General features: G+C 37.7%; 1 protein-coding gene and 1 pseudogene across 2 annotated transcripts in view; one reads left to right on the top strand and one right to left on the bottom strand.

The window, feature by feature from the left end:
• The first annotated feature begins 3,583 nt into the window (after positions 1-3,583).
• Positions 3,584-5,110, top strand: LOC306665647 (coiled-coil-helix-coiled-coil-helix domain-containing protein 5-like; annotated as a pseudogene). The gene has a single exon. The product of its transcript is annotated as a coiled-coil-helix-coiled-coil-helix domain-containing protein 5-like (transcript).
• A 6,261-nt stretch (positions 5,111-11,371) lies between these two features.
• Positions 11,372-26,619, bottom strand: part of RSPH3 (radial spoke head 3) — a gene marked incomplete at its 5' end in the record, with an annotated part of 33,735 nt that continues 18,487 nt past the window's right edge. The window contains 6 exons of the mRNA XM_079149244.1: positions 11,372-16,302; positions 16,656-16,742; positions 18,440-18,602; positions 21,482-21,685; positions 22,683-22,828; positions 24,403-24,544. Of these exons, the coding sequence (XP_079005370.1) occupies positions 15,980-16,302; positions 16,656-16,742; positions 18,440-18,602; positions 21,482-21,685; positions 22,683-22,828; positions 24,403-24,544 (1,065 nt within the window). The remainder of the gene's footprint in view (positions 16,303-16,655; positions 16,743-18,439; positions 18,603-21,481; positions 21,686-22,682; positions 22,829-24,402; positions 24,545-26,619) is intronic.

The following is a 26,619-nucleotide window of genomic DNA, read 5'->3' as shown; positions in this document are numbered from 1 at the left end:
TATTCCTTCATCTAACTGTTTTGGTGCCCAATATCCAACTTTTCTCTGCCCCTCTACCTCATTCCTACTCTCTAGTGACCACTATTCTAATCTCTGTGGTTAAGAGATAATTTTTAGCTTCCACATTATAAATGAGAATGCGTATCTGTCTTTCTGTGCCTGGCTTAGTAACATGATATCTTCCAGTTCCATTCATGTTGCTGCAAAGAAATGAATGACATTCCATTGTATTCATACACCACATTTTCTTTCTTCACTCACCCTAGGCTGACTCCATGCCCTGGTTATTGGGGATAGTGCTACAGTAAGCGTCGGGGTGCAGATATTTCTTCAACGTACTGATTTAATTTTTTTTTGGATTAATACCCAGTAGTGGCATCATTCTATTTTTAATTTTCCAGGAACTATTTCTATAATGACTGTATTAATTTACATTTCTACCAAAAATGTATAAAGTTTTCTTTTTTCCCTCATCCCTGCCAATGCTAGTTATCTTCTGTATTTATTTATTTATTGTACCAGGAACTGAATCCAGGGCATGCATGCTAGGCAAGTGCTCTACCACTGAGCAAGCTGCCCTTGAACTTGCTATTCTCCTGCCTCAGCCTCCTGAGTCGATGGGATTACAGGTATGTGCCACCACACCAGGCTCCAACTGTTGTTTTTAATAGTTTTCTAATTTCCCATTTAATTCTCTCAGTTTTTGCTTCATATGTTTTGGAGCTCTATTCCTTGGTGCATATATCTTTAAGACTCTTTCATCATCATAAAATGCATTTTTAAAAAAATCTCTTCTACCCATCTTTGCCTTCACATCTCGTGTGATGTTAGTATCGCTGCTCCAGCTCCTTTTTGGTTACTGTTGGCATGTTACTGTCTCTTCTGTTCTTGTCGATAGTATAGTAGAGTCATTTTATTTCAAACTCATTCTGCTAATCTTTGCCTTTTGGATGGAGACTTTACGCCATTTACTTTTAGTAGAATGACTGACAGGTTCGGATTTCCACCTGCTGCTTTGCCATGTGTTTCACATATCTGAGGATTTTGGTGCCACTATTCCTCCCTCATTACCCTCTTTTGCATTAAATGGAGATCTTCTAGGATACACATTTAATACACTCATTTCTTGAACTATTTTTAGAGTTATTTACTCTGGAATTACAATGAACATCTTAATTGACTATAATTACTTCACAGTAATACATTTAATTTCAATAGCATATAAAACTTTTCCTCTAGTGTCATTCTGTGGCTTCCCACTTTGTACTATTATTGCACTACAAATTACATCTTCATATGTTAGGGGTTCATTCATACAGTTTCTAATGATTGCTTTATGATACAGTTGTTTTGAATGACAGAAGTTACAAAGCAAAGCACATTTATATGACATGTATATATTATGTACGCACATCTACTTACATGAATGTCTTTTGGTACTTTGTATTTCTTCATGTGGATTTGAGTTACTATGTAGTGCTTTTATTTCAGCATGAAAGACTCCCTTTAGTACTTCTTATAGGACAGGCCTGCCTATGACAAATGACAAATTCCCTGTTTTTTTTTTTTTTTTTTTTAAATTTGGTGCTGAGGATTGATCAGTTTTTGATTATCTGGGAATGTTTTATTTCTTCCTTTATTTTAAAGAACAGTTTTGCTAGATATAGATTCTTGAATGTGGCCTTTTCTTTCAGCACTTTGAATACATCATACTTTGCTCTGTGGTATCTGATAAATTGACAAATTATTCCTATTTTTTCCAGTACTGGGGACTGAACTCAGCAGCACTTTACCACTGATCTATATCCTCAGCCCTTTTTATTTTTTTTTAATTTTGAGACAGGGTCTTACTAAGTTGCTTAGGGCCTTGCTAAGTTCCTGAGGCTGGCTTTGAACTAGTAATCCTCCTGCCTCAGCCTTCTGAGTTACTGGGATTACAGGAATGTGTCACCATACCTGGCTCAGCAAATTATCTTATTGAGGAGTATCTGTACTCAATGAGTCATTTTTGTCTTGCTGCTTTCAAGATTCTATTTGACTTTGTTTGTTGAATGATTATGACATATCCACATATGGCTCTCTTGAATTTATCCTATGTGGAATTCACTGAGTCACTCGGGTGAGGAAAATTAGTATTATTCGTTTTTTAAAAATCAAACGTAGTAAGCTTATGGTCAAGTCTCTTCCAGTATCCAGCCTGCCTCTTTCTTCTCCCTAGCTCTGGGATTCCTGTTAGGGGCACATGGGTGTGCTTGAAAGCCTCACAGCTCTCCCTGAGGGTCTGTTCTCAGAGTGGATTATCTTGTTTGACTTAATTTTAATTTTAGGGATTCTCTTCTGCCAGCTCAAATATGTTTTTGAGGTCCTAAAGTGTTTTTTTTTTCATGTTGGCTATTGCTTTTTTTTTTTTTTTTAATTTTTGATTCTTTTTTGTGATTTCTGTCTCTTAATTGATATTCACTGTTTGGTGAAATATCATTATTAGACTTTTTAAAATTCTTCAGATATGGTTTTCTTTAGTTCTTTGAACATATAATATCTGGTAAATATCTTTTTTCTGTTCAAAATTTGAACTTCTTCAGAAACAGTTGGTACTGACTACTTTTTTCTTCTTCTGCAAGGGTTATACTTTTAAAATTTTTGCATGTTTTATAACTAGACTAAAAAGTGGACATTTAAAATAATTACAATATAATAATTCTGGAAGTTAGGTCATTGTTTCAGCCTAGATTTTTGTTGCTGTTTTTTATTGTTGCTCTTTGTTTAAAGGTTTTCCTGGAAATTTTCTGTAAAATTTTAATTCTTTTGCAGCCACTGAAAAGTCTGCTCAGTTAGTGGTTAGCTAGAGATTAGACAGAGATTTCTTTCAATGGCCTAACCACTAAGCCTTCCGTTCTTTGCGGAAGGGCTACACATGGGTTGAGGCATGCCTGTAATACTTTCAGTTTACAATTCTGCCTTAGCCTACAATTCCTGTTTCTGCAGATCCTCAAGGCAAGTGAGAGGAGAACTTCAGGCATTCTCAGATCTTTCCTGTCCTACAAATGCACACTAACTAGAGACTTCCAGGAATATATCAAAGTGTTCCAAATCCCCCTGAGGGCATCTTATTTCAAGATCTTCCATATTTTTCTCAGCCTCTTTTTTGCTGCAACTGATATCTCCATCTCAGGTAGCTGTGATGTTAAACAATTCCTCCTGCTTTTAAAATGTTTATTTATTTAATAACAGTGCCCTGACAATTTGGGAGGCTGAGGCAGGAGGATCTCAAGTTCAAAGCCAGTCTCAGCAACTTAGTGAGGCCCTAAGCAACTTAGTGAGACCTGTCTCCAACAAAAACAAAAACAAACAAAACAAAACAAAAACCACAAAGGGCTGTGGAGGTAGCTCAGTGAGTAAGCACCCCTGGTACCAAAAAGAAACAAACAGGCAAACAAACAAAAAACAGTGCCCTGGGCTTAGGACTTTGTCAATGAGCAAGCTCTTAGTCAATGAGCAAGCTCTGAGTCAAGTCAAATAAAGACAAGCCCCATAAATGTGCTTTTCCAGGCAACTGCCAAATAGTAAAATAGTGACAATTGTCTCTGGAATGCGGCTTTTGGGGGAGCATCAAGCCTGTTTTGTTCCCATCAGTGGCTGCTAGGCTGCGGTTTTTCTGTGACTGTGGTTGAGTCTGCTGGTTTCCAGGGCTTTCCTGGAGCTGAGGAGAGCAGGACGGAGGCAGGGCGCCTGTGTTGCTCCTCTCACCCAGACTCAGCCATCTTGCATTACTAACGCTCCTCATTGCTGGGAGACTTTGATTTCTAGAGTTGTTTTTAAACATGTTTATTTGGGCAATTTTTGCCTACTTTCCACTGCTTTTAAGGGAGAGCAGATTTTCAGAGGCCTTTATTCTACCATAGAAGTGTTTTCTCCAAACGCATTGATTTCTGTATTGTGCCTTAATATAATGGTGCATTTAGGACCTGATGAAACTATTCCATTTTTTCCTAGCGTGCTATAATAACCAGTAGTCAGATTGGTTAGAGTGGTTACAGTGGACTACGAGGGTCCACTGCACTGTGCATGGACTTTGTCACAATCATGCTTCCATGATTATGACGGACAGGCCTAGAACACAAGTGGGACAGCTTTTGATGCAGTAATAGTGACAACTGTTCAGCGATGTAATTGACCAAGCATGTACTCTCACCTAGGAAACAAAACTAAGTAAGAGAGTCACTACTTAGAATGGCTTATAAAAGTTGCATCCTCAGAGCGATTAAAGAAAGGCTAGGTGACCATCTTTTAAGGATCCAGATTTAGATAGAAGATCAAAGGTTATTACAGTTAAAGTTCACTCCAAAGGCAAACATTTTAAGAGTCTGGGGACCCCTGCCCCTAGTCTCCCAGAACTGCCAAAATTTTAGGGCAAAATATTCAGTGGGAGTCTGGAGCCTCTTTTACTGTGCTGGGAATCATACCCAGGGTCTCATGCATGCTAGGCAGGTGCTCTACCACTGAGTTACACCCCAGCCCTATATTTTTGAACTCTACTTACCAAGATCTCTTTTGGTCATTAAAAATATATATGGAACCAGGCACTGGAAGGGGCGGGTCGCTCGGTCCTGACTGATACCACACCGGAAACGGCATCCAGATGCAGGCGGCCCTAGAGGTCACTGCTGGATACTGTGGCCGAGAGCTGGAGCAGTATGGCCAGTGTGTGACAGCCAAGCCTGAGTCATGACAGCGAGACTGTCACCACCTTAAGATGAGCATTGCTCAGTGCACATCCTCCCACCCAATCATCCGCCAGATCCGCCAGGCCTGTGCTGAGCCTTTTGAGGCCTTTGAAGAGTGTCTTCGGCAGAATGAGGCAGCTGTCGGCAATTGTGCTGAACACGTGCGCTGCCTCCTGCAGTGTGCTGAGCAGGGGCAGCCACCGCACTCGCTCGCAGCCCTAGAGGCACAGGGGCTTCCTGCCTCCTGAGGACCCGGTTGACTGCAGTAGAACTGGATATGAGTGACTGGCCCCTTGATGTCCCTACCCCCTGCAAAGTGGCCCTTTGGAGTCCTGAGGGCCCTGGCAGTGGACCTGACTTACTAAATATCAGGACTTCCAATAGATAAAGACTGCAATGCTTAAAAAAAAAAAAAAAAAAAGTTGATGACAGTTACCTATGCTGCAGAGTTTTACTGACACCTAGTGGTAAATGTGGATATTGATATAATCTAAAATAAAATTTTTTATTTTATAAAAATCATGAATATAGTGACAAAAATTTACTTGTTTTGAACTTCATTTTTAAAAAGGAGTTAAAATTGTTTAAATTTTATCTTTAAAAATTTATTATTTTTAGATAATACATGACAGTAGAGTGTATTGACATATACACACATGGAGGATGACTTCCCATTCTTGTATGTGATGTGGAGTCACGCTGATTGTATATTCGTATATGAATACAGGAAAGTTATGTCTGAGTCATGCTGCCGTCTTTCGTATTCCCACCCCTTCCCTTTATTTCCCTTTGTCTAATCCAATGAGATTTTATTCTTCCCTCTCCTCCCTAATTGTGTTAGCATTTGACCTTTGATTTTTTTGGGATTGGCTTATTTCACTTAGCATGATATTCTCCAGTTCCATCCATTTACCAGCAAATGCCATAATTTCATTCTTCCTTATGACTGAGTAATATTTCGTTGTGTATAGATGACACATTTTCTTTATCCATTCATCTGTTGAAGGGTACCTAGGTTGGTTCCATAGCTTAGTTATTGTGAATTGAGCTGCTGTAAATATTGATATGGTTGTGTTACTGTAGTACACTGATTTTATGTCCTTTGGATATATTCGGAGGAGTGGGATAAGTGGGTCAAATGATGGTCCTATTCCAAGTTTTCTAAGGAATCTCCATATTGCTTTCCAGTGATTGCACCAATTTGCAGTCCCACCAGCAATGTAGGAGTGAACCTTTCCACTCACATTCTCATAACATTTATTTATGCTTGTATTCTTGATTGTTTCCACTTTGACTGGAGTGAGATAAAATCTCAGTGTAGTTTTAATCTGCATTTCTCTAATCGCTAGACATGTTGAACATTTTTTGTTGACCAATCGTATTTCTTCTGTGAAGTGTCTGTGCAGTTCCTTTGACCATTTATTGATTGGTTATTTGTTTCTTTGGTGTTAAGTTTTTTGAGTGTTTTATATCCTGGAGATTAGTGCTCTATCTGAGACGCAGGTGGCAAAGATTTTCTCCCATTCTGTAGGCTCTCTATTCATGTTCTTGTTTTCTTTTCTGTGAAGTTTTTTAGTTTGATATCCCATTTCTTGATTCTTGATTTTACTTCTTGAGCTTTAGAAGTCTTGTTGAGGAAGTAGTTCCCTAAGCCGACATGATGGAGAGTTGGGCCTCCATTTTCATCTAGTAGGCACAGATTCTCTGGTCTAATGTCTAGGTCCTTGATCCTCTTTGAGTTTTGTGCAGGATGAGAGAGAGGGGTTTAATTTCACTTTGCTACATATGGAGTTCTAGTTTTCCCAGCACCATTTGTTGAAGTGGCTATCTTTTTTCCAATGTGTTTATGGCACCTTTGTCTAGTATGAGATAACTATATTTATATGGGTCTGTCTCTGTGTCTTCTATTCTGTACCATTGGTCTTTATGTCTCTTTTGGTGCCAATACCACACTGATTTTGTTACTTATAGTTCTGTAGTATAACTTAAGATCTGGTATTGTGATGCCTCCTGTTTCACTTTTCTCGATGAGGATTGCTTTGGCTATTTTGGGCCTTTTGTTTTTCCAAATGAATTTCAAGACTCTTTTTGCTATTTCTATGGAGAATATCATTAGAATTTTAATAGAAATTGCATTAAATCTGTATAGCACTTTTGGTAGTATGGCCACTTTGACGATATTAATTCTGCCTATCCAAGAACATGGGAGATCTTTCCACCTTCTAAGGTCTTCTTCAATTTCTTTCTTTAGTGTTCTGTAGTTTTCAATGCAGAGGTCTTTTACATCTTTTGTTAGATTGATTCCCAAATATTTTATTTTTTTGAGGCTATTGTGAATAGGATAGTTTTCCTAATTTTTCTTTCAGTTGATTCAACACTAATGTATAGAACACAATTGATTTATGGGTGATAATTTTATATCCTGCCACTTTGCTGAATGCATTAATGAGTTCACGTTTTCTGATGGAGTTTTTTTTAGGTCTTCAAAATATAGACTCATGTTGTTGGCAAAAAGGGATAGTTTGAGCTCTTTTCCTATTCATATTCCCTTAATTTCTTTCTTCTAATTGCTCTGGATAGGGTTTTAAGGACTGTATTGAATAGAAGTGGTGAAAGAGGGCATTCTTGTCTTGTTCCAGTTTTTAGAGGGAATGCTTTCAATTTTTCTCATTTAGAATGATGTCAGCCTTGGGTTTAACATATATAGTTTTTACTATGTTGAAGTATATTCCTAATGACCCTTGTTTTTCTAGTACTTTGAACAGGAATGGATGCTGTATTTTGTCAAATGCTTTTTCTGCATCTATTGAGATAATCATGTGATTCTTGTACTTCGGTCGATTGATGTGATGAATTACATTTATTGTTTTCTGTATGTTGAACCTACTGGGATGAACCCCAATTAATCATGGTGCACCATCTTTTAAATATGTTTTTGTATGTGATTTGCCAGTATTTTATTAAGAATTTTTGCATCTACGTTCATGAGCGATATTGGTCTGAAGTTTGCTTTCCTTGATGTATCTTTGTCTGGTTTTGGTATGAGGGTAATACTAGCTTCATGGAATATATTTGGAATGTATTCTATTTCATTGAATAATTTGAGGAGGATTGATGTTCTTAGAAAGTCTGGTAGAACTCAGCTGAAAACCTGTCAGTCCTGGGCTTTTCTTTGTTGGTAGGCTTTTGATGGCATCTTTAATTTCATTGCTTGAAATTGATCTATTTAAGTATTATATGTCCTCCTGATTCAATTTGGGTAGGTCATATGTCTCCAGAAATTTGTTGATGTCTTCAAGATTTCTATTCTATTAGAGAATAAATTTTCAAAATTTATTATTATTGTCTGTATTTCAGTTGTGTCCATCGTAATATTTCCTCTTTCATCACGAATTTTAGTAATTTGAGTTTTTTCTCTCTCTTTCTCTTCATTAGCTTGGTTAAGGGTTTATCAATTTTATTTATTTTTTTCAAAGAACGAACATTTTGTTTTGTTGATTTTTTGAATTGGTTTTACATTTATTTTGGTTTCAATTTGATTTTGGCTCTGATTTTAATTATTTTCAGTCTTCTACTGCTTTGGAATTGATTTGTTCTTTTTCTAGGGCTCCGAGATGTAATGTTAGGTTATTTATTTGGTGACTTCCTATTCTTTTAATCAATGAGCTCAGTGCAATGAACTTCCCTTTTCAAACTGCCTTCACAGTGTCCCAGAGGTTTTGATATGTTGTGTCACTACTCTCACTTACCTCTATGTGGTTTTTCATTTCATCCGTGATTTCTTCTGCTATCCATTGGTCAGGTAATAGCATACTATTTAGTCTCCAGATGTTAGAGAACTTCTATTTTTTATTTTGTTGATTTTTAATTTCATTCCACTATAATGTGATAGAATACAAGTTATTCTCTCTCCCTTTTTGTATTTGCTAAGAGTTGCTTTGTGGCCTACGATATGGACTATTTTAGAGAAGGATCTGTGTGCTGCTGAGGAGAAAGTGTATTTGGTCATTGATGGATCAAATATTATATGTATCTTTTAAGCCTAAATTATTAATTCTATTTTTTAGTTCTTTAGTTTTTGTTTGGACGTTCTATCCAGTGGTGAGAGAGGCATGTTAAAGTCACACAGTTTTATTGTGTTGTGGTCTATTTCATTTGTGAAATTGAGAAGGGTTTGTTTAATGCATGTAGCTGCTCCATTGTTTGAGGCATAAATATTTATGATTGTTATGACTCGTTCATATATAATTCCTTTAAGCAGTGTGAAATGTCCTTCTTTGTCCCTTCTGATTAACTTGGACTTGAAGTCTACTTTATCTGAAATGAGGACAGAAACCCCTGCTTGTTTACGAGATCCATGTGAATAATAAGTTTTTTTTCCATCCTTTTATCTTCGGTCTGTGAATGGCTTTTCCTATGAGGTGAGTCTCTTGAAGACAGCATATTGTTGGGTCTTGTTTTTTAGTCCAATCTTCCAGCCTATGTCTTTTGACTGATGAGTTTAGGTCATTTACATTCAGTGTTATTGTTGAGAAATGACGTTTACTCCCTCTTGTTTTGATTTACTTCTGGTTTTTAATTTGAATTAGTTTCTCCTTTGATTGACTATTCTCCTAGTGTAGTTCCTCCCTTTACTGGTTTTCACTTTTACTTTTCATTTCTTCTTCATTAAATATTTTATTGGGTATGCTTTGTAGTGCACGCTTTCTAGATGTGAATTCTTTTAACTTTTTTTGTCATGGAAGGTTTTTAGTTCACCATGAATTCTGAAGCTTAATTTTTCTAGGTATAGTATTCTTAACTGGATTCTATTTTTTTTTCAGAGCTTGACATATATTATTCCAGTACCTCCTAGCTTTGAGGTTCTGGGTTGAGAAATCAGTGAGATCCAAATTAGTTTCCCTCTAAATGTGACCTGTCCTTTTTCTGTGGTAGTCTTTAAAATTCTATCCTTATTCTGTATGTTAGGCATTTTCATAACAATGTTCCTTGGTATGGGTCTGTTGTAATTTTGCATATTTGGGGTCCTATAAGCCTCCTGAATCTGATTTTCCACTTCATTCTTTAGGTCTGGGAAATTTTCTGATCTTATCTTATTGAAAAGATTGTGTGTTCCTTTGGTTTGTATCTCTGAGTCTTCATCTATCTTGATAAATCTTAAATTTGGTCTTTTCCGTTTATCCCATATTTCTTGGAATTTCTGTTCAGTCTTTTAACATCCTTTCTCCATGGTCAATTTTATTTCTTAGATTATATATTTTGTCTTCATTGCCTGAAACTCTGTCTTTCAAGTGGTCTAATCTGTTGATGATGCTTTCCATTAAATTTTTAATTTGGTTTATTGAATCCTTCAATTCAAGAATTTCTGCTTAATTTTTTTTCGGAATCTCTCTTTATTGAAGTGATCTTTCACTTCCTGTATTTTCTCTCTGATTTTGCTTCTTACATTGTCCTTTATCTTGTAGACCATTGAACTATGTACACTCTAAACTCCTTAACTCCTTCTCTGACACTTCTTTCACTGTGGTGTCAATGGATTCTGTTACTGAAGTATCTTGCTTTGTTTGGGGCAATTTGTTCCCTTGCTTTTTCATGTTGTTTGTTTGTCTACCTGTCTAACAGTATGGGTCTGAAACAGTAGAGTTTCTACCTTGTGGACTTATAATGTCACTGAAGATTTCCAGTACCTCACCATTTAGGGGGAGACAATAAAAATAACCAATACAAATGACATACAGCATTAAAGCAAATACTTCCTGCTGTGACATCTACAATGTTAATTGTCACAATAAACAGAAATTATGTGATCAGTTATTGCCTGCAGCAAAAACAACAGGTTTGCAAAAGGGTTTACGAATTCGAATGGTGGACAGAGGGAGAAAAGAAGTGATGTAGAAAGTGATGACTGAGAGAGGAGGAGAGAAGATAGACATAAAAAATTAAAGGAAGAGTGGAAGAGAGAATAATAGGGATTGGCTATTAGCAGAAGAAAAGAGACAAAAATAGTCAAGGGAAACAGATAAATGAGAGAAAAAATATATAAAGTAAAAATTTTTTAAATAAAAAATAAAAATAAAAGTGAAATAATACAAAACAAAACTGAAATATAGTAATCAAATATTCTAGTCCTCAAAAAGTCAATCTGTGAAAAATAACTGACTTCAAGAATGCTAGAAATGAGAAAACCAAATATGAATATGTATTAATGTCCATGTTCTGTTAAGGTCGGGATCGAATAGAGAAAAGAAAATTAAATCTTGATGAAAAGGTCAAGAATTGTTTCCACTGAAGTACAGAAGATTCTCCTCTCTCCTCAGTAGTGTTAGGTGGGGAGGTGTGAAGTGTGATACTTGCTCCACCCTCAGAATGGGGTTGCTGAAGTGACAGGTAATCCTGTAGGCGGGACTCCTGGAGGTGGGGTGTGGGCTTAGGTGGGCTCCGGCTCTTCACTGAATGACAGTCTCGAGATTTTAAGTCAGCACACCTCCAGGACCCAGGAATTGCAAGTCCATGTTGGAAGACTGCACCCAGGGATCTCTCCTGGGTTCCACTTGTGAAGGAGGAGCTAATCTTAGTCCACTCCGTTGCCTGTCGACCCCACATTTCCTAGCCTCCAAGCTCAACCCCTCTCATCCCCACCCTTTTGAATTCCCAGCCAGGTGCATCTCTCTCAGCCACTCCTGCAAGCAGATGGATTGGAGAGGGAGGGAATAGCCAGGTGGGTTTCCATGACCAGTAGTCCCCTGAGTAAACTGCTGAGTTTCATCTTCTGGTCACTTAGTCACACTCTATGTTGTGCAGCGTGGGTTTGCCAGGCCTATATTTTAGGCCAGACTTGAGTTTGACAGGAATTGACTTCCCCAGTTGCTGGTCTCTGTGCTGTGGCTGCAAAATGGTTCCTTCCTCTGTCCTCCACAGACAACTGGGAGAGAAGTGCTTCTTTCCTACACAAGGACATTGTGCTTTTCAGTTTGGTTGGGCAGTGTCTTTGATCTCCATACCAGACATGCCTCAGGCCTCTGAAAAGTGTGGGCTCCTTTAATTCCCTCATCCCTCCACTTTGCTCATGGTGGGACCACTGGCTGGTGCCTCTGGCTGTGGCAGTGGCAGTGGCACTCGGGATTTCTTCTTTATTTTATTATATCCAACTTCCTGAGTCCTTGATCTGCTTTGAGTGTCCAGGATTAAACCCCAGTAAAGTCCCCCAACCTTTTCCACCCTCCTTGCTGAGGAGCTGCCTATCTTCTTTTTGGGTTTCAGTCCATGGAGCAGTCAGGAAAGTGCCCTTCTCTATTCTACCATCTTGAATCCTTACATAATATTTTATCTTTAAAATAATTTTTTCCTGAAACTTCAAACTCTTCCATATCTTGAATAATTGATCATATTTATAAGCTAAACTAAATTACCTCATCTTTTAACTCTCTTTAGTAATTCTACTTTTCTTGGGTTAGTTTTTTGAAAAACAGAAAAACATGCTCTAAACTATTAGTTTATTAAAGTTTAATGATATAAGTTGATATCACTGAAACATTCTGTAATTATAAGGGAGAATTACACATACCAATCCAACAGTATAAGCACTGTGCTTTTACAAGGGTGACACCCTGTTTGTGACGTTCTTGTTTGGATCTCTGATTGTGAACAAGACTGGAGAAGGCTGATTCTGGTTAGACGGAGGCACTACGTTTAAGAAACAACAGGTGCAAACCAGTCGATGGGAGAATTAGGCCCATGTCTGGGCCTCTTTTGCCTCTACGCTGAATAAATTGAGATAAATAGCCATGGCTACTGAGCTATAGAATATATGTAAGTATGTATATATACAAACACACAGTTTCTGATTCACTTATAAACAAAAGAGTAAGGTAGAATGTATCAAATTTTTTGTAGTAAGTAAAGCATATAAATATTAAGGCTAGATGAAAAAAGTCAGTCAATGTGATTGATGTTTTAACAACACAAGAAAGTGAAACTCAGGCCTGGGGCTGTAGCTCAGTGGTAGAGTACCTGCCTAGCATGCACGAGGACCTGGATCCCACCCCACTGCAGCAACGAAACAAAGCGAGACAAAAAAAATCTCACCAGGAGAGAAGAAATGGGTACCATTAACATTTTGGTATAATGTTTCCCTCACTATGATTGTGACTTTGAAGGGATTATAAACTCAAATAGTTTTTCCTTCTACATCCTCTTCACTCTTCCATATGGTTTAAAAACAGAAGAAAATCAGTTCCCTTTCCTAATGAAAAGAAGAAAAGGAAAGCTCTGAGAAAGGCAAGCCGCCTTTGCTGTGGTGAAGACTCTCCTTGCAGGTTCTGACTTCTGTTTCTTGCCTTCAGTCTCCACCCTGTGCTGCTCAGAGGACCCCACAGGCCCTGTTGACAACTCTCTGATGGCTCAAATGCAACAATGCCCATGTCAGAGAAAATGACATTCTTTGCTCTATTTCAGTGAGAGGTGAATATGGCAAGGATGACAATCTATGTATTTATTACATTATCCATTTTATTATTTAGCTTCCGTTAGCTTAGGGTTAGTTCAAACAACAGAAAGGAACAGAATTCATGAGAAGAATGTTGGTGAATGTGGCAAAGTCAGTTGCAACTTGAAGATTTTTCTATGGCCCACTCGTTTGCAATTGCTTGCTATTACCAAAAGTCTTCTAGACACCTGGAACTTAATGCATATTGCCTTATAATTTACTATGAATTTACTATGTGCCTGATGAAATTCTTCACAAATTTTAAGAAAATTCAGTTTCCATTTAATATTTTTTTCTCCAGGTAATATAAAACCAGTTTCTCTGAGTTTTCTCACAGGGGCTATACCTTAATCTTTCAATTATTTTTGTTTGATCAGTTTCAATGTGGGGTCTCTAGATTTCCACATATTTAATACATTGAATTAATTTATGGAATTACGAACATAGATCTGGATGTTTAGCAAAGTATCTACAAAGTGCATAGTTGACTGGATCATTGTAAAGGATAATTAGAATCATAGAGGATATCAATCTCAAGTCCATTTTATTTCCAAAAATTGGTTGTAGATATTTTAAGATAAGTGATAATAATAATTAGGGACAACCCTTATTTAAAAATTATTCTTGCTAAAATTAATATCTTATAGCTAGGTACCATGACACACCTCTATAATCCCAGCAACTCAGGAGGCTGAGGCAGGAGGATTGCAAGTTTAAAGCCAGCCTCAGCAACTTAGGGAGGCCTTAAGCAACTCAGCGAGACCCTGTCTCTAAAAAAAAAAAAAAAAAAAAAAAAAAATTTAAAAGGGCTGGGGATGTGGCTCAGTTAAGTAAGCACCCCTGGGTTCAATTCTCAGTACCAAAAATAAAAAAATTTAATATCTTATAAATTTTAGAATGACCATAAAAACTTTTTCTTTCCTTCTTTCCTTCTTCCTTCCTTCCATTTTAGGAATTGAACCTGGGGTGTTTTTACCACTAAGCTACATTTTCAGTCCTTTTTATTTTTATTTTGAGACAGGGTCTTACTAAGTTGCCAAGGTTGGCCTCAAACTTGTGATCCTTCTGCCTCAGCTTCCTGAGTTTCTGGGGTCACAGTCGTGTATCACCATGATCAGCACAAAGTCTGTTTAACAAGAAAGAACTACCTCAGTAATAGACAACAGGTGAAATTACAATTTTTAAAATGCCATTTATGCAACAATTTATTTAAAATCATTCTTTGTACCTCACAAGGACAGCACGTTGGTTAGAATAAAGTACATTAGATAACAAGTAAGAAGATTTGTGTTCTAGTGTTAGTCCCTTTAACTTTCTAGGCTAGTCACCTATTGCAAATCACTTATAATTCCTGAGCTTTGATTTTTTCATTCACATCATTGTTTTATTTAGCCCCACTGCTGGGCTGTAAAAACGTGTATGCAGTAGTCGGGTCTGGCCCCCACTTCAGCTGCAGCCTCCTCCGTGGTTCCCAGCACAGCGGGCTCTCTGGTGATGCCTACTGGCTGACTGAACCCATGTTAGAAAGTGAAAATATGAGCATTACCCCAAAGCCTTGGAAGGCTGCCGAGGTCTAAATGACATAACGGTATTTGGGGGAAATGGGCACACTCTCCACATTTATATTCTTGGTACCTAATTTAAGAAATTTTAACACGTAAATGTGTTAATAATTGGAAGTTATTTGATAACTTTAATAATTATAAATTATTTCAAATCACTACAGATTATAGATCTAAAGTATTCTAAAAAATAGGCTAAAACCTATCTAAAGGATCAGAAGAATATCCTTATTGCTTTACATCAACAAGACTTTGGAAATAAAATAATATCGTGATTTTTCAATACTACAGGCAAATTCTCTAAGCAAATTCAGATGTAAAAGTCAAATGTAAATTCCCTATAACAGTCATAATATATAACATACCCTGTTTTTAAAAGACAAACAATTTACATGTACTAATGTTGAAAGATGTAAGGCATGCTGTTAGGTAAAAAATGCACACAATGCATTTGTAGATACATAAAGAAAAATCAACCTTTAAATTTATAGATCTTCAAACATACATGTACATAAATACCTTGAGAAAGGCCTTACTGGTACTCACCTAACAAATACCAGTGGTTTTCCTCTGGAGAGAGGAGAGAGTTGCATAAGGGTAAATAAGGACTTTTGCTTTATTGATACTGCCTGAATTTTCTCATTAGTAGGAATGAAAAAAAATAGATGAGAACATATTACCAATGCAGAGAATCCCTTAATATGGAGGGGGTAACTCTATTTCACACAAATAGGAATACAGTTTTTTATTCTTGCAGGGAGAAAGTACTTCTGTTTTCAGTATAACAACATTTAGTTATGCTTTCATAAAATGGATGGAATAGTTTTCCTATAGAGAAGGAAAAGCTCAGTGGCTGACAGCACTGATGTCTAATTAGAATCTATGGTCTAGATAGCTAATATATAATTTTACATATTAGATAGCATACTTACCAAACCCCCCCACAGACTTAGAAGGATTAAGGAAAAATATATTCTCTAGTTATATATAGTGGTAATGGGAAGCTAGTAATCTAGAATTACAATATAGCCTTTGAATATTCTATTAAATAAATGAATTAAAGTGTTATTTTTATTCGTTTTATTATTTTATCACAATTGACCTGCTCAGTTCATTAGACAAAAAGACATGTTGACTAAATACAACATAATTTCTAGTTCCTGAGGGGACTTGTGCACCATTACCTGATTGTTACTGTTGATTTGGCTTCATGGCTCCCAAGCTCCCCCTGCTGCTGGATCAGTCTTCCCTAAGGTTCTCCTCATTTCGGTGTCTTCGTCCTGCCCCAAGAGCTCTCTTTCTTCCATAAACCTCCTTTCTTGGGATGATGACCTTGTGTCATACTGTGTTCTTTGTAAGTAGTCTCTGTCGGACAGTGGCCTCTGGGTCTGTGATAGGTTGGGAACATAACCCCCCAGGGTTTGTCCCATTGCTCCAGGGCCATTAGGTCCCTCTGATCGCAGAGAAGGATCTCTGTTCTCCTTCTGCTCATAATTATTCAGTCTCTTTTCAACCACTTCACGGATCAGCACTGCAAAGTTCAGAAGTCACTATGATTTTTATACCTTAGACCACACCTCCTCCCTTCCTTCATCATGAACTTTAATGAAGTCTTAATGTCTGTACCACTTTATGTTCTGAATATGAGTTATAGTCTCTGCTTGTTTTAACAGAATACCACTTATAAAACAATGACAGGAGATATTAATACTAATAAAATTACAGAAAAACAAAACAAAATTGAGGACAAAAAAATTGAACTTTGTTATTATAATTAATAGATTGAAAGTTTAAGTAATGAAATTGTAAAATTAAAATCTTTCTTGCATTTGTTTGTCCACTGAAAATTTTAGAGATGACTCATAAAAAAATAAAGGAACTCACGGTCAAGCACTGTTCTCCCCACCATGCTATATTCCATGGTTTTTTCAACTTCATTCATTAGCCATGGAAGAAATCCTATTTCAATATCTGTAAAAAAGAAATTCCGTTATGTCATTTTTATGAATCATTATAAATAGGAAGAAAGTGCTTTTCCCCTATTGTAACAGATTTATCAGCATTGTTTTCTCAATAGACAATATTAAATAGACACTCGTACAGCATAACTTCTGCCAAAGGATATGTTTTGATCAGTTTCCTATCACAGTAGCAGTAATATTTATGAGGCCTTTCTTGGAGTCACATAATTTAGAGCTGGCTTAATGGGTGCCATCTGAGACAGATCAAGGAGGCAGGCGTAAGATGTGGATTTGGCAGAACCCAGTGAAATGTGATGCAAATCTGGTTCTGAGCATTGCCAGTAAAACAAATGCCAGCGTTGAGGCCCCTGGCATAATGGACGCTGACTAGACTCGGAGCATGCAGGTCAGAGGGCAGCCATCTAGAAATGGGTGAGAAATTAGGTGTTTCCTTCAATAACAGTTTGTTCCGACTGAAATGGAAATCTGTGTAAGCATTTTAAAAATATGGTCCATTATAATATACATTTTTTTTTCTTTTTCTTTTTTTTTTTTTGCGGTGCTGGGGATTGAACCCAGGGCCTTGTGCTTGCAAGGCCAGCACTCTACCAACTCAGTTATATCCCCAGCCCTGTAATATATGCTTTAAAGTTTGTAAACAGCTTTTTTGGGAGGCAGGCATCTAATTGGTATTTTTCAGTAGTATGACAGTAGAGAGTCTGATAGACTATTATATTTGCTACTATAAATAATTGAAATCTTGGGCATGAATTTCATTTGCAAATTTTAACTGATGTTTATAGAAATCCATGATAGGAAAACAAAAGGCTACTAAACAATCGCAGGCCTAACAAGAGCCCGAAAGGCAGGACAGAGCACAGAGAGAACAGCGGGCCGGCGTCAGAGTTCCAGGTCAGCGTGCGACCCAGACACTTCCACCAGGTAAGTCCTGGGAGGAAGGCTTTACCTTCCCTGAGCTTCAGTTTGTACTTCTGAAAAGTGGACATTGAATCTGCCCTGTCTACCCAGGCAGGATTGGCGGGAGAGCAGGCTCTGAGGACAGGCTCACACATGGCCCACAGGCTGTGGGCTCTGAAAAGCCAGGGCTCAGAGTTCCTTCTTTGCTTTTTTATTTTAATCTCCAACACCTAAAACAGTACCAATGCAAGCGCCTAAAATTCAATGAAAAGGTGACCTCTGTAGTGGTCCCCAAAGGGTTTCTGATTGGAATAAGGAAGTCAGCTGAGAGAAAAGTAAATAACAACAACTATTTACATATACATAGTGCTTTATAGTTTACACAAAGTTTCATGTACTTTACGACATAATTCCTAAAAGGTCCTCAGGTCAAACTAGTTAATGATGAACTTGGGACTTAAAGTTTGGACCTCAAATCCATATTTCTACTATACAATGTTGCTTCTCAATAAAGAAGTGCTAACATTCTACAATCAAGATCTTTATAGTACACCTCTTTTAAAAAACGTCTAATTTTATTTTTTTATTGATACATAATAATTTTCCATGATTACATGGTACTATAATACACCTCTTATTAGTAATAGTGCTCACTTAAAACAACTATAATTCACATTTTTATTTCAGAAATAGATTCTAATTTGAAATAAAAATGTACATGAAATAAATTTGAACCACTAAGAGGATGCTTATTAATACAGAGTTAATCTAACAAAAATCTTCACAAACCTCTTTCAATAGGATCATAAAAGTAGCCGCTATCCCTGAGACTGCTAAAAACAGACGGGAGAAGGTCAGCCAGATAACGCTGTGCAAATGCACGGGCGGAAATCTTTTGTGCTGTCTCATTATGTTTATTTACTATTTCCCACTGCTGCTTCTTACGACGTTCCTGCCAAGAGAAAAATGTCATAAAAGATGGTTGTTTAGGCATATGTCCTCCCGAGATATTGAATTTGGTGAAATCAATAAGTGAAAGAATTTGGACTTATCAAAAAATGGACAGCAAGGTGTCTATTGAAGATCTTTTCATCAAAATTTTAATGAGTTTCAATGTGTGGGTACTGAATTTGAAAGATATGAAAGATGGAGCTAATAGTAAAACTTATTTCCTGATTATGATTAGTTTATTCAAGTAAAATAATTTCATGATTGCTCTGGTTTGGCTATGAGGTGTTCCCCAAAAGTTCCTGTGTTAATGCAGGAATATTTGGAGGTGAAATGATTAGATTATAAGAGCTGAGACCTAGTCAATCATCCTAATTTGAAAGGACTACTGTGCTGGGTGATAACTCTGGCCCAGTGAGACCTGCCCAGAGGAAGTGGGTTCCTGGGGAATTGTACCTTGCTCCCCGGGCTCCTCCATGATCTCTCTCTGCTTCCTGGCCACCAGGAGCTGAGCAGCTTTCCTCTCCTACACCCTTCTGCCATGCTAGACCACCTCAGGCCTGGAGCCGTGGAGTCTACTGACCATGGATGGAGCCTTCGACACCCTGAGCCTCCTCTTGTTCTTGTCAGGCATTCAGGTCATAGCCCCAAAAGCTGACACAGCAATGTCTGTGCTTGACTGTGTGGATGCTATCAAAATGATAATGATAATTTTTTTAGTATTGGGGACTGAACCTAGGGGTACTTTACCACTGAGCTACATCCCTGGCCCTTTTTATTTTTTACTTTGAGACAGTGTCTCATTATTGACCAGGCTGGCCTCAAACTTGTGATCCTCAGCCTCAACCTCAGCATCCCCAGTGGCTGGGATTATATAGCACCTGGCTATATTTCTTTTTCTTTTTCTTTCTTTTGGTACTAGGGATTGAACCCAGGGGCACTTAACCACTGAACCACATCCTCAGCCCATATATATATTATGTTTACATTTACATATATATAAATATATATTTTATTTTGAGACAAGGTCTTACTGAGTTGCATAGGACCATGCTAAGTTGCTGGGGCTGGCTTTGAACTTGTGATCCTCCCTCCTGCTTCAGCCCCCTGAGCTGCTGGGATTACAAGTGTGTACCACCATGCCTGGCACCTGACTGTATTTTTAACCAGTATTATAGAATAATACTGACAGGAAAATTAAAATTGCTTATAATTTTAAATTAAAGAACTTAGATCAATTAATAAACTCATGTGTAATGATTCTTTCAATCCATAAAAGCTAAAATGTTCTGAAGCTTGTAAGCCTCTTGTTGTTTTTTTTTTTTTTTGTTGTTGTTGTTGTTACTTCCTTTAGATTATGTACCATCTGTAAAACCAGTGAACACACTTCTCTACTCCTGGGTGGGAGTGAGAGCAGTAACATGTTTTCTAATTAAGTCTATTTCCAAAGTTTCAGCAAATATGGATCTAGGTGATTTATGTTCTTGATTTTTCCATATTATACTTCCTAATAATAAATAAATATTTTTGATAAGTAGTTCACTATTTCAATAAAGCTTTTTTATGTCAGTGTTATTTTATATTTATAAGAAAAGTTTTGCATTTGTACAATATGGCTGTATGCTCTGTAAGCAATTATGCATTTTGGAGGGAAGCTTGAGGTTCAGCTGAATAACTACTGAGTAGAATTTCCCAACAACAAGCTATTCCTCACAGTAAATCGGGCCCTTTGGGAAGTTATTTTAACTGGTTTAGCTACTCAGGTACTGCTTATTAATTTATTCATTCAGTATACAACAGAAGGTGACAATTCTTACCAGAATCAGACAGACCTGTAAAGATTACTAAATCTAGAGTTTCCTAATAGCAGGCTATTGGCATATTTAAAAAAGACTGGGTTGTAGAATTTCTTCTATTAAAGTTATAATCTGAAAAATAATCAGTAAGGCCCAAATAATTCTGGAGTATCCCTAAGGGATACAGAGAAGGACTGACCACTGAGAAAAAGACCCAGAATTCTATCCACATCCTCTGCTCAACCTATGGCAAATCAATGTCTTCCTTTTTCTGACTCCTGATAATTAGGAGTACCTTCCTGTTATGGTTTGATGTGAGGTGTCCCCCAAAATCTCACATATGAGACAATGCAAGAAGGTTCAGAGGAGAAGTGATTGGGTTGTGAGAGTCTTAACCCAATCAGTGATTTAAACCCCTGACAGGGATCCACTGAGTGGTAACTGAAGTGGTGGGTGTGGCTGGAGGAGGTGGGAATAGGGGCGTGGCTTTGGTTATAAGTATCTGGCAAGCTGAGTCTCTCTCTGCTTCCTGATCTTCTGTGAGCTGCTTTGCTCTGCCACACACTCCAACATGATGTCCTGCCTCATTCCTGAGGAATGGAGCCGGTCTTCTATGGACTAAGACCTCTGAAACCGTGAGCCCTCAAAAAAATTTTCCTCCTCTATAACTGTGCTGGTCAGATTCTTTAGTCACAGCAGTGAAAAAGTTGACTAAAACACTTCCAGTTGGAATATATTTAATTTATGAACTTTGATTTAATTTGATTTAATTTTGAGAATCTCAATTTAGATACATTTATGTGAGCTGAAATTTAAAAGTCAGTTCATACAAGATCTATGCTCTAAAGGAGGACCTGAGCAACAAATATTATAGATTTTTTGAAAATATATTTCCCAAGGTCTTTAGCTTTGTGACACACCACATGTAATTTTGAACATAATACATAAATAGCCAAAAGACTAAGAGTGACCGGGGGGCACAGCACAGTGGTAGAGGATGTGCCTAGCTTTAGTACGTATACATACACACACACACATGCATGTGTGTGCACGTGACTGGCTAAGAAAGAAAATTAGAATTCCATACTTTTTCTTCTCGGTGTCGTCGCTCTTGTTCTTCTAGTCGCTGAACTTCGGCCAGTTCCACGTTCCGTATTTCTTCATATGCATACTGACTGGCCCGTAGGTTGGCCAACTCTTCTTCTTCCATTACTTCCAGAAGGGCCTGCTCAATTGTTTTCCCCACCAAAACTTCTAACATTGGTTTAACTTCGAGGTCAAAGTCAAAAAGCTTAAACACACACACACACAAAGAAACAAACAAAATTGTAGTTACTAACTAAATGCATCATAAAATATAAAGAATGTTAACAACAGGGTATAATTGTCATGCTGTCTGTGTGCCAGACAGTGCGGGTAGTTTACTTATGGTTTCTAATTCTTAGTATAACCCTCGAGGTACACAGAACAGCATTGTGCTTACCGGCAAAAATCTAGTATATTAAAGTTATGAAAAAAAGTATACATTCATCAATGTGAACCCTGATACTCAGTGACTTTAAGATCAAACTGTGGAGCCAAAGGGAAACACTCTATCCTGTTCTAATTCTTTGCCTTTTCTATTCAATTTTTACTGGCTGTTTTTTAAATAAAACTGAAAAACGAAGGAACAAGAATAATGGGTATTTTAAGTAAATATAATATTTAGGGTTTGGAGACAAAAACACCCTTCTATGTAGCTTCTGAAGCCTTATTTATTTCCCAATGTTAGTACAGTTATTCAAAGTTCCATCCAGTCTTAAATCTCATTTAAATCTGCATATAATCATTGCCTTCTATTCTTTAGTATCATAAACAAGCCTATTTATGCATTCTGTTGATATGAAAATGCAATTAAGATTCTTCTAAACAGAGACAGTATCTTCTTAAAACTTATAAAATCCACAAGCTACTAAGAGTAGAATCTCTTCTACCAGGGATATTATTCTTCCTTGGTGCAAATCTGCCTTAAGTACATATATTAAGCACATATAAAAACAAACTAAACCAAATTATAAGTATTCTAAAATATTTCTAATGATTTCATTTCTGATAAGAGGATAAGTCAGAATATATTATTTAAAATATTTCTGGGTACTATAGGATAAACTATTATAGACACATCTGGAGAGCAATCCAAAAAGCAGAATCCTTAATGTGAAAGTGGTTCTAGTCTGCTATGCTTTACCTAAACCTAAATTGACATCATTTATAAGATGTTAGAGGGAAGCTGAAAGAATATACTGTACCTCTCCTTCTAGTATTTGGGTGGCCACATCCCTGCCAGTCTTGGCAGGAATGAAGAGTGGTGTAGGTGGTCTGTCCAAAAATGCATCTGTTTGGCATTCCATATCAACTTCTATTATTCGATCAGCAATTTCTTCAAGGTATAATTCTAAAAAGAATGCCACATACACTGAGTTTGAAATTCTGGTCTATTTCAAGCATACACATATATTTGAAACTTTACCTCCTTCAAAACAGAATTAAATGGATTAGAAAATAAATCCTAGAATGAAAGTGCCAAATGTGGGCTTTGATTCACACATTGAACTAAGTGTTTTATGTATCTGGAAGATCATAGGTTATTTACTGAATGTCTAGAAATCACCGAGCTTGTACCAGATAATGGAACTGAAGAACATGAGACCACAGGTGTGTATAGGATGCAAAGTGTAAAGGGGATGGTGTAGATGCAAAGATTTGAAAATTCCAAGACATTTTTGAAAATCATGCACCAAGTCACCATGTTATTTGATGTTCTCTATCCCACAGATTATAAACATATGCATGAAAACAAGTTTCATGTTAGAACTAACTCACACAAAGCAGGGGCAGTGTGGTACCATGTGAAGCACGTGGCACTAGTCAGATGTTGAACACAGGACCTAGCCAAGATAGATCCTATGGGGCCTCAGTTTCTTCATGTGTAAAAGGGATCATTATTACTGTCACATGGAATCTTTGCAATTAATAGAGGAGATCTACAGACAGGGGACCTGGTGTAGTCCCTAAGGAAAAGTGGCTATTATATCTCCTAATATTTTGATGGTACAAACTAATGCCTTATCTTTGTTACCATAGAATCAGGACTATATTGGCTGATCACTAGTTCAAATCTAAGCCATATGTGGCTTAGAGGCTAAAATAATCCCAATTATTATTACTACAAAAATAATCCCAATGAATCTGCTCACCATCTTGGCAGGGTACAAGGTGAATTTTTAAGAAGTTCCATTAGCTCAAGGAAAATGCCAAGTACTGTCAGATAACCAAGATTCTGTCAATGGACAAACCCTCTGGATCCAAGAAACAGCGGGACAAGTCTAAATTCTGGCGCCTGCCTCAGAAGCACCTGTGTGGCTCTGGGGGCAGTGCAAAGTGAAGGCAGAATAGGAGGAGACAACAAAAGAGGCTGCTATGAAAGGCAGATGACTCGGATAGGAGTGGGCTTATTACTCTTCTCAAAAGGCACAAAATGCCAAGACAGAACTACATTGCTCTCCTCTTGTATTAAACCCTGGTGAAAATAACTGATTCATGTGAAGCTATGAGAAATAACCCCAGATTAAAGGAGAATATGTGGGGCTGGGTTGTGGCTCAGTGGGAGCACGTGTGAAGCACTGGATTGGATCCTCAGCACTGCATATAAAATTAAATAAAGGTATGTGTCTACCTACAAAAAAAAAAAAAAAAAAAAAAGAATATGTGAATAGGACTAAGAGAGAATTAGTTTGGCCATAAAACTTTTTTTTTCTTAAAAAAATCCCAACCCATACTTCCAGCCATGTCCAATATAATAATACAGACTCTACGTCTTTGTTTAATGAATGGGCTTCTCCACAACTGACTGGGAAGGACTGGAGAGCACAAAAGATACACACATGATACGAAGACCAAGTGAAAATGAGCTGACACCAACAGCTAAGTGAATGAAGGAGCCAGGATGCCAGTGGCACGGTCACAAACCTGTCTGCACATCCACATGCTTCCTGCCTTCCACAGGTTCTGGTGTCCGCGGCCTGAGCTGCTCTTGGGCTCGTTTCCTGGCAAGAGCCCTCCTCTTAGCTGCCTGCTCTTTCTGAAGCTCCAGAGGGTCAGGCTGCCCAAGCTAAGAGAGAAATAAAAGGCTTCTAACAGTTAGAAAATGCCTTTCAAGGCATACAGCAACGTCATTTCTGACAAAAGTGATTTCCTAGGCAAAAGTGATTCGAGGCAGGAGGATTCCAAGTTCAAGGGCAGCCTGCACAATTTAGCAAGACTCTATTTTGCAAAGAAAATAAAAAGCGGGGGCTGGGGTGTATGTAGTTCAGTGGTGGAGCTCCTCTGGGTTCAATCCCCACTACTAAGTCAAACCAAACCAAACCAAGCCAAACCAAACCAAAAAATGAAAGTGATTCCTGAGTAGTATAAAAAGCACATGTCATAATAATGCTTCTTGATTATCAGTGACTTGATAATGAAGATTTTTACTGGAACTTGGTTGGGCAATACAAAGGTGACTGACAAAGCACAAAAGTACGTTCTGAGTCTGCCCCCGAACTAGAATGTGAACAGGTGCAGAATCCTGCGTGGTAACTTGCCTTTCCTCAAGCATTTTAACCAGCACTCCTCTAGGGCTTCCTAAAACTGATAGAACTATTCTGTTTCAAGACATTTTAATGTGTAGTTAAGAAGCTGAAAAGCACTAAGATTTTTTTAAAATCTGAATTTCATTTGAACAGAATTTCCTTAGAAATTTCATTAGCTCACAAAGAAAACATCCTAAGTCCCAATGAAGCCTCTCCAGGTGAACAAGTGGATTAACTGCTTGGCACCTCCAGTGATAATATGACTCTTGTTTCTTCATTTTTCCTATATTGTCTTTATTTGTTTTAGGTAACAGTGATAACGTTAGGTAGTAGTAATGAGCAGTGAAATGTGAACCAGTAACATAGCAGGGTCACAGGGTTTATTTGAATTGCCTTTAATAAACAATTAAGTCACTTATAGAACACAGGTGCACTAATCCTGAGAATAAACAGGTGGACACAAGGGAGCCAATTAAGAAATATTTCAAGAAAGAGTAATGGGACTAACTCCTGACAGGGTCTCCTGAAGTCACGGTAAAGTCAAGGTTTATGCCATAGGTTTCTTGTGTATTTCAGAAGGGAAATTTCATTAACAGCACAGGGCACTGAGATAAGTCTACCCAGTCATTGACCCAGCACCGGCATTAACATAGGATTGACTTGTAGATGAAGACCCTGGAATGGGATGGTCCTCATGCCATTCCCAAGAGGACCAAGGTCAAAAACTCCCAGATGGGAGGAGTCAAACATGTGACTGGTATAGACTGCAGAGGGAGGAACCCAGTTCTCCTGGCAAACATCAGACAGCAATGAATTTGGACGCAGCATTGCTTCCTTTGTTGTTCTCTGCTTGGAGACAACCCACTCTTTGTGTTCTCTGCTTGGGCCAGACTTTACTTTCACTCATAATAAAATTCTCTTGCTTGGCTTTTCCTGTCTGACTTTAAACTTTCTTTTGTTGGGACACAAGACAGAAGGTTTGGAGTGTCACGTCTCAACTCTCCTGTGGCAATAACGCTGGCCTCACAGAATAAGTAGGAAGTGCTCCTTTCTCTCTTATTTCCTGGAAGAGATTGTTTAAAATTGGTGCAAATTCTTCTTTCAATGCTTGGAAGAATTCTCCAGTGAGACCATCTGGACCTGAAGACTTTTTTCTTTGTAGAAGCTTTTGAAAATGAAATTGTTTCTGTGATAGTTATGACTATCCAGAATTTCTATTTCATGTTAGTGAATTTTGGTAGTTTGAAAAACTGGCCCATTTCATCTGTGGTTGAATTTACATGTGTGCATTTGTTTGTATTTGCATTATTGTGATTCATTTTAGACAATATATTTGATCTTTATCTTCATTTCTTGTCACATAACTCTTAAACCTGTGGAATATCTGGAGTGATAAGAATATCTTTTGTGTGCTAATGAGGTGAGTGGTGAATAGGGGTCCCCAAATAGCTTCAGGATGGGGGTTGTCACCATGAGAGAGTTGGGACTTTCTGCTTCACCCTTCAACTAGGCAAGGAGAGCCCAATGCCTGATGATGTAATCAGTCATGCCTACATAATGAAGCATCCATAAAACCCCAAAGGAGCAGGGTTCAGCGGGGCTTTGAACACACGAG

The sequence above is a fragment of the Sciurus vulgaris genome (genome assembly GCF_902686455.1).
Source record: "Sciurus vulgaris genome assembly, chromosome: 7".
In the NCBI taxonomy this organism is placed as follows: Eukaryota; Metazoa; Chordata; class Mammalia; order Rodentia; family Sciuridae; genus Sciurus; species Sciurus vulgaris.
Note: the sequence above shows the minus strand (reverse complement) of the source record. Positions and strands in the feature narration are given on the sequence as shown.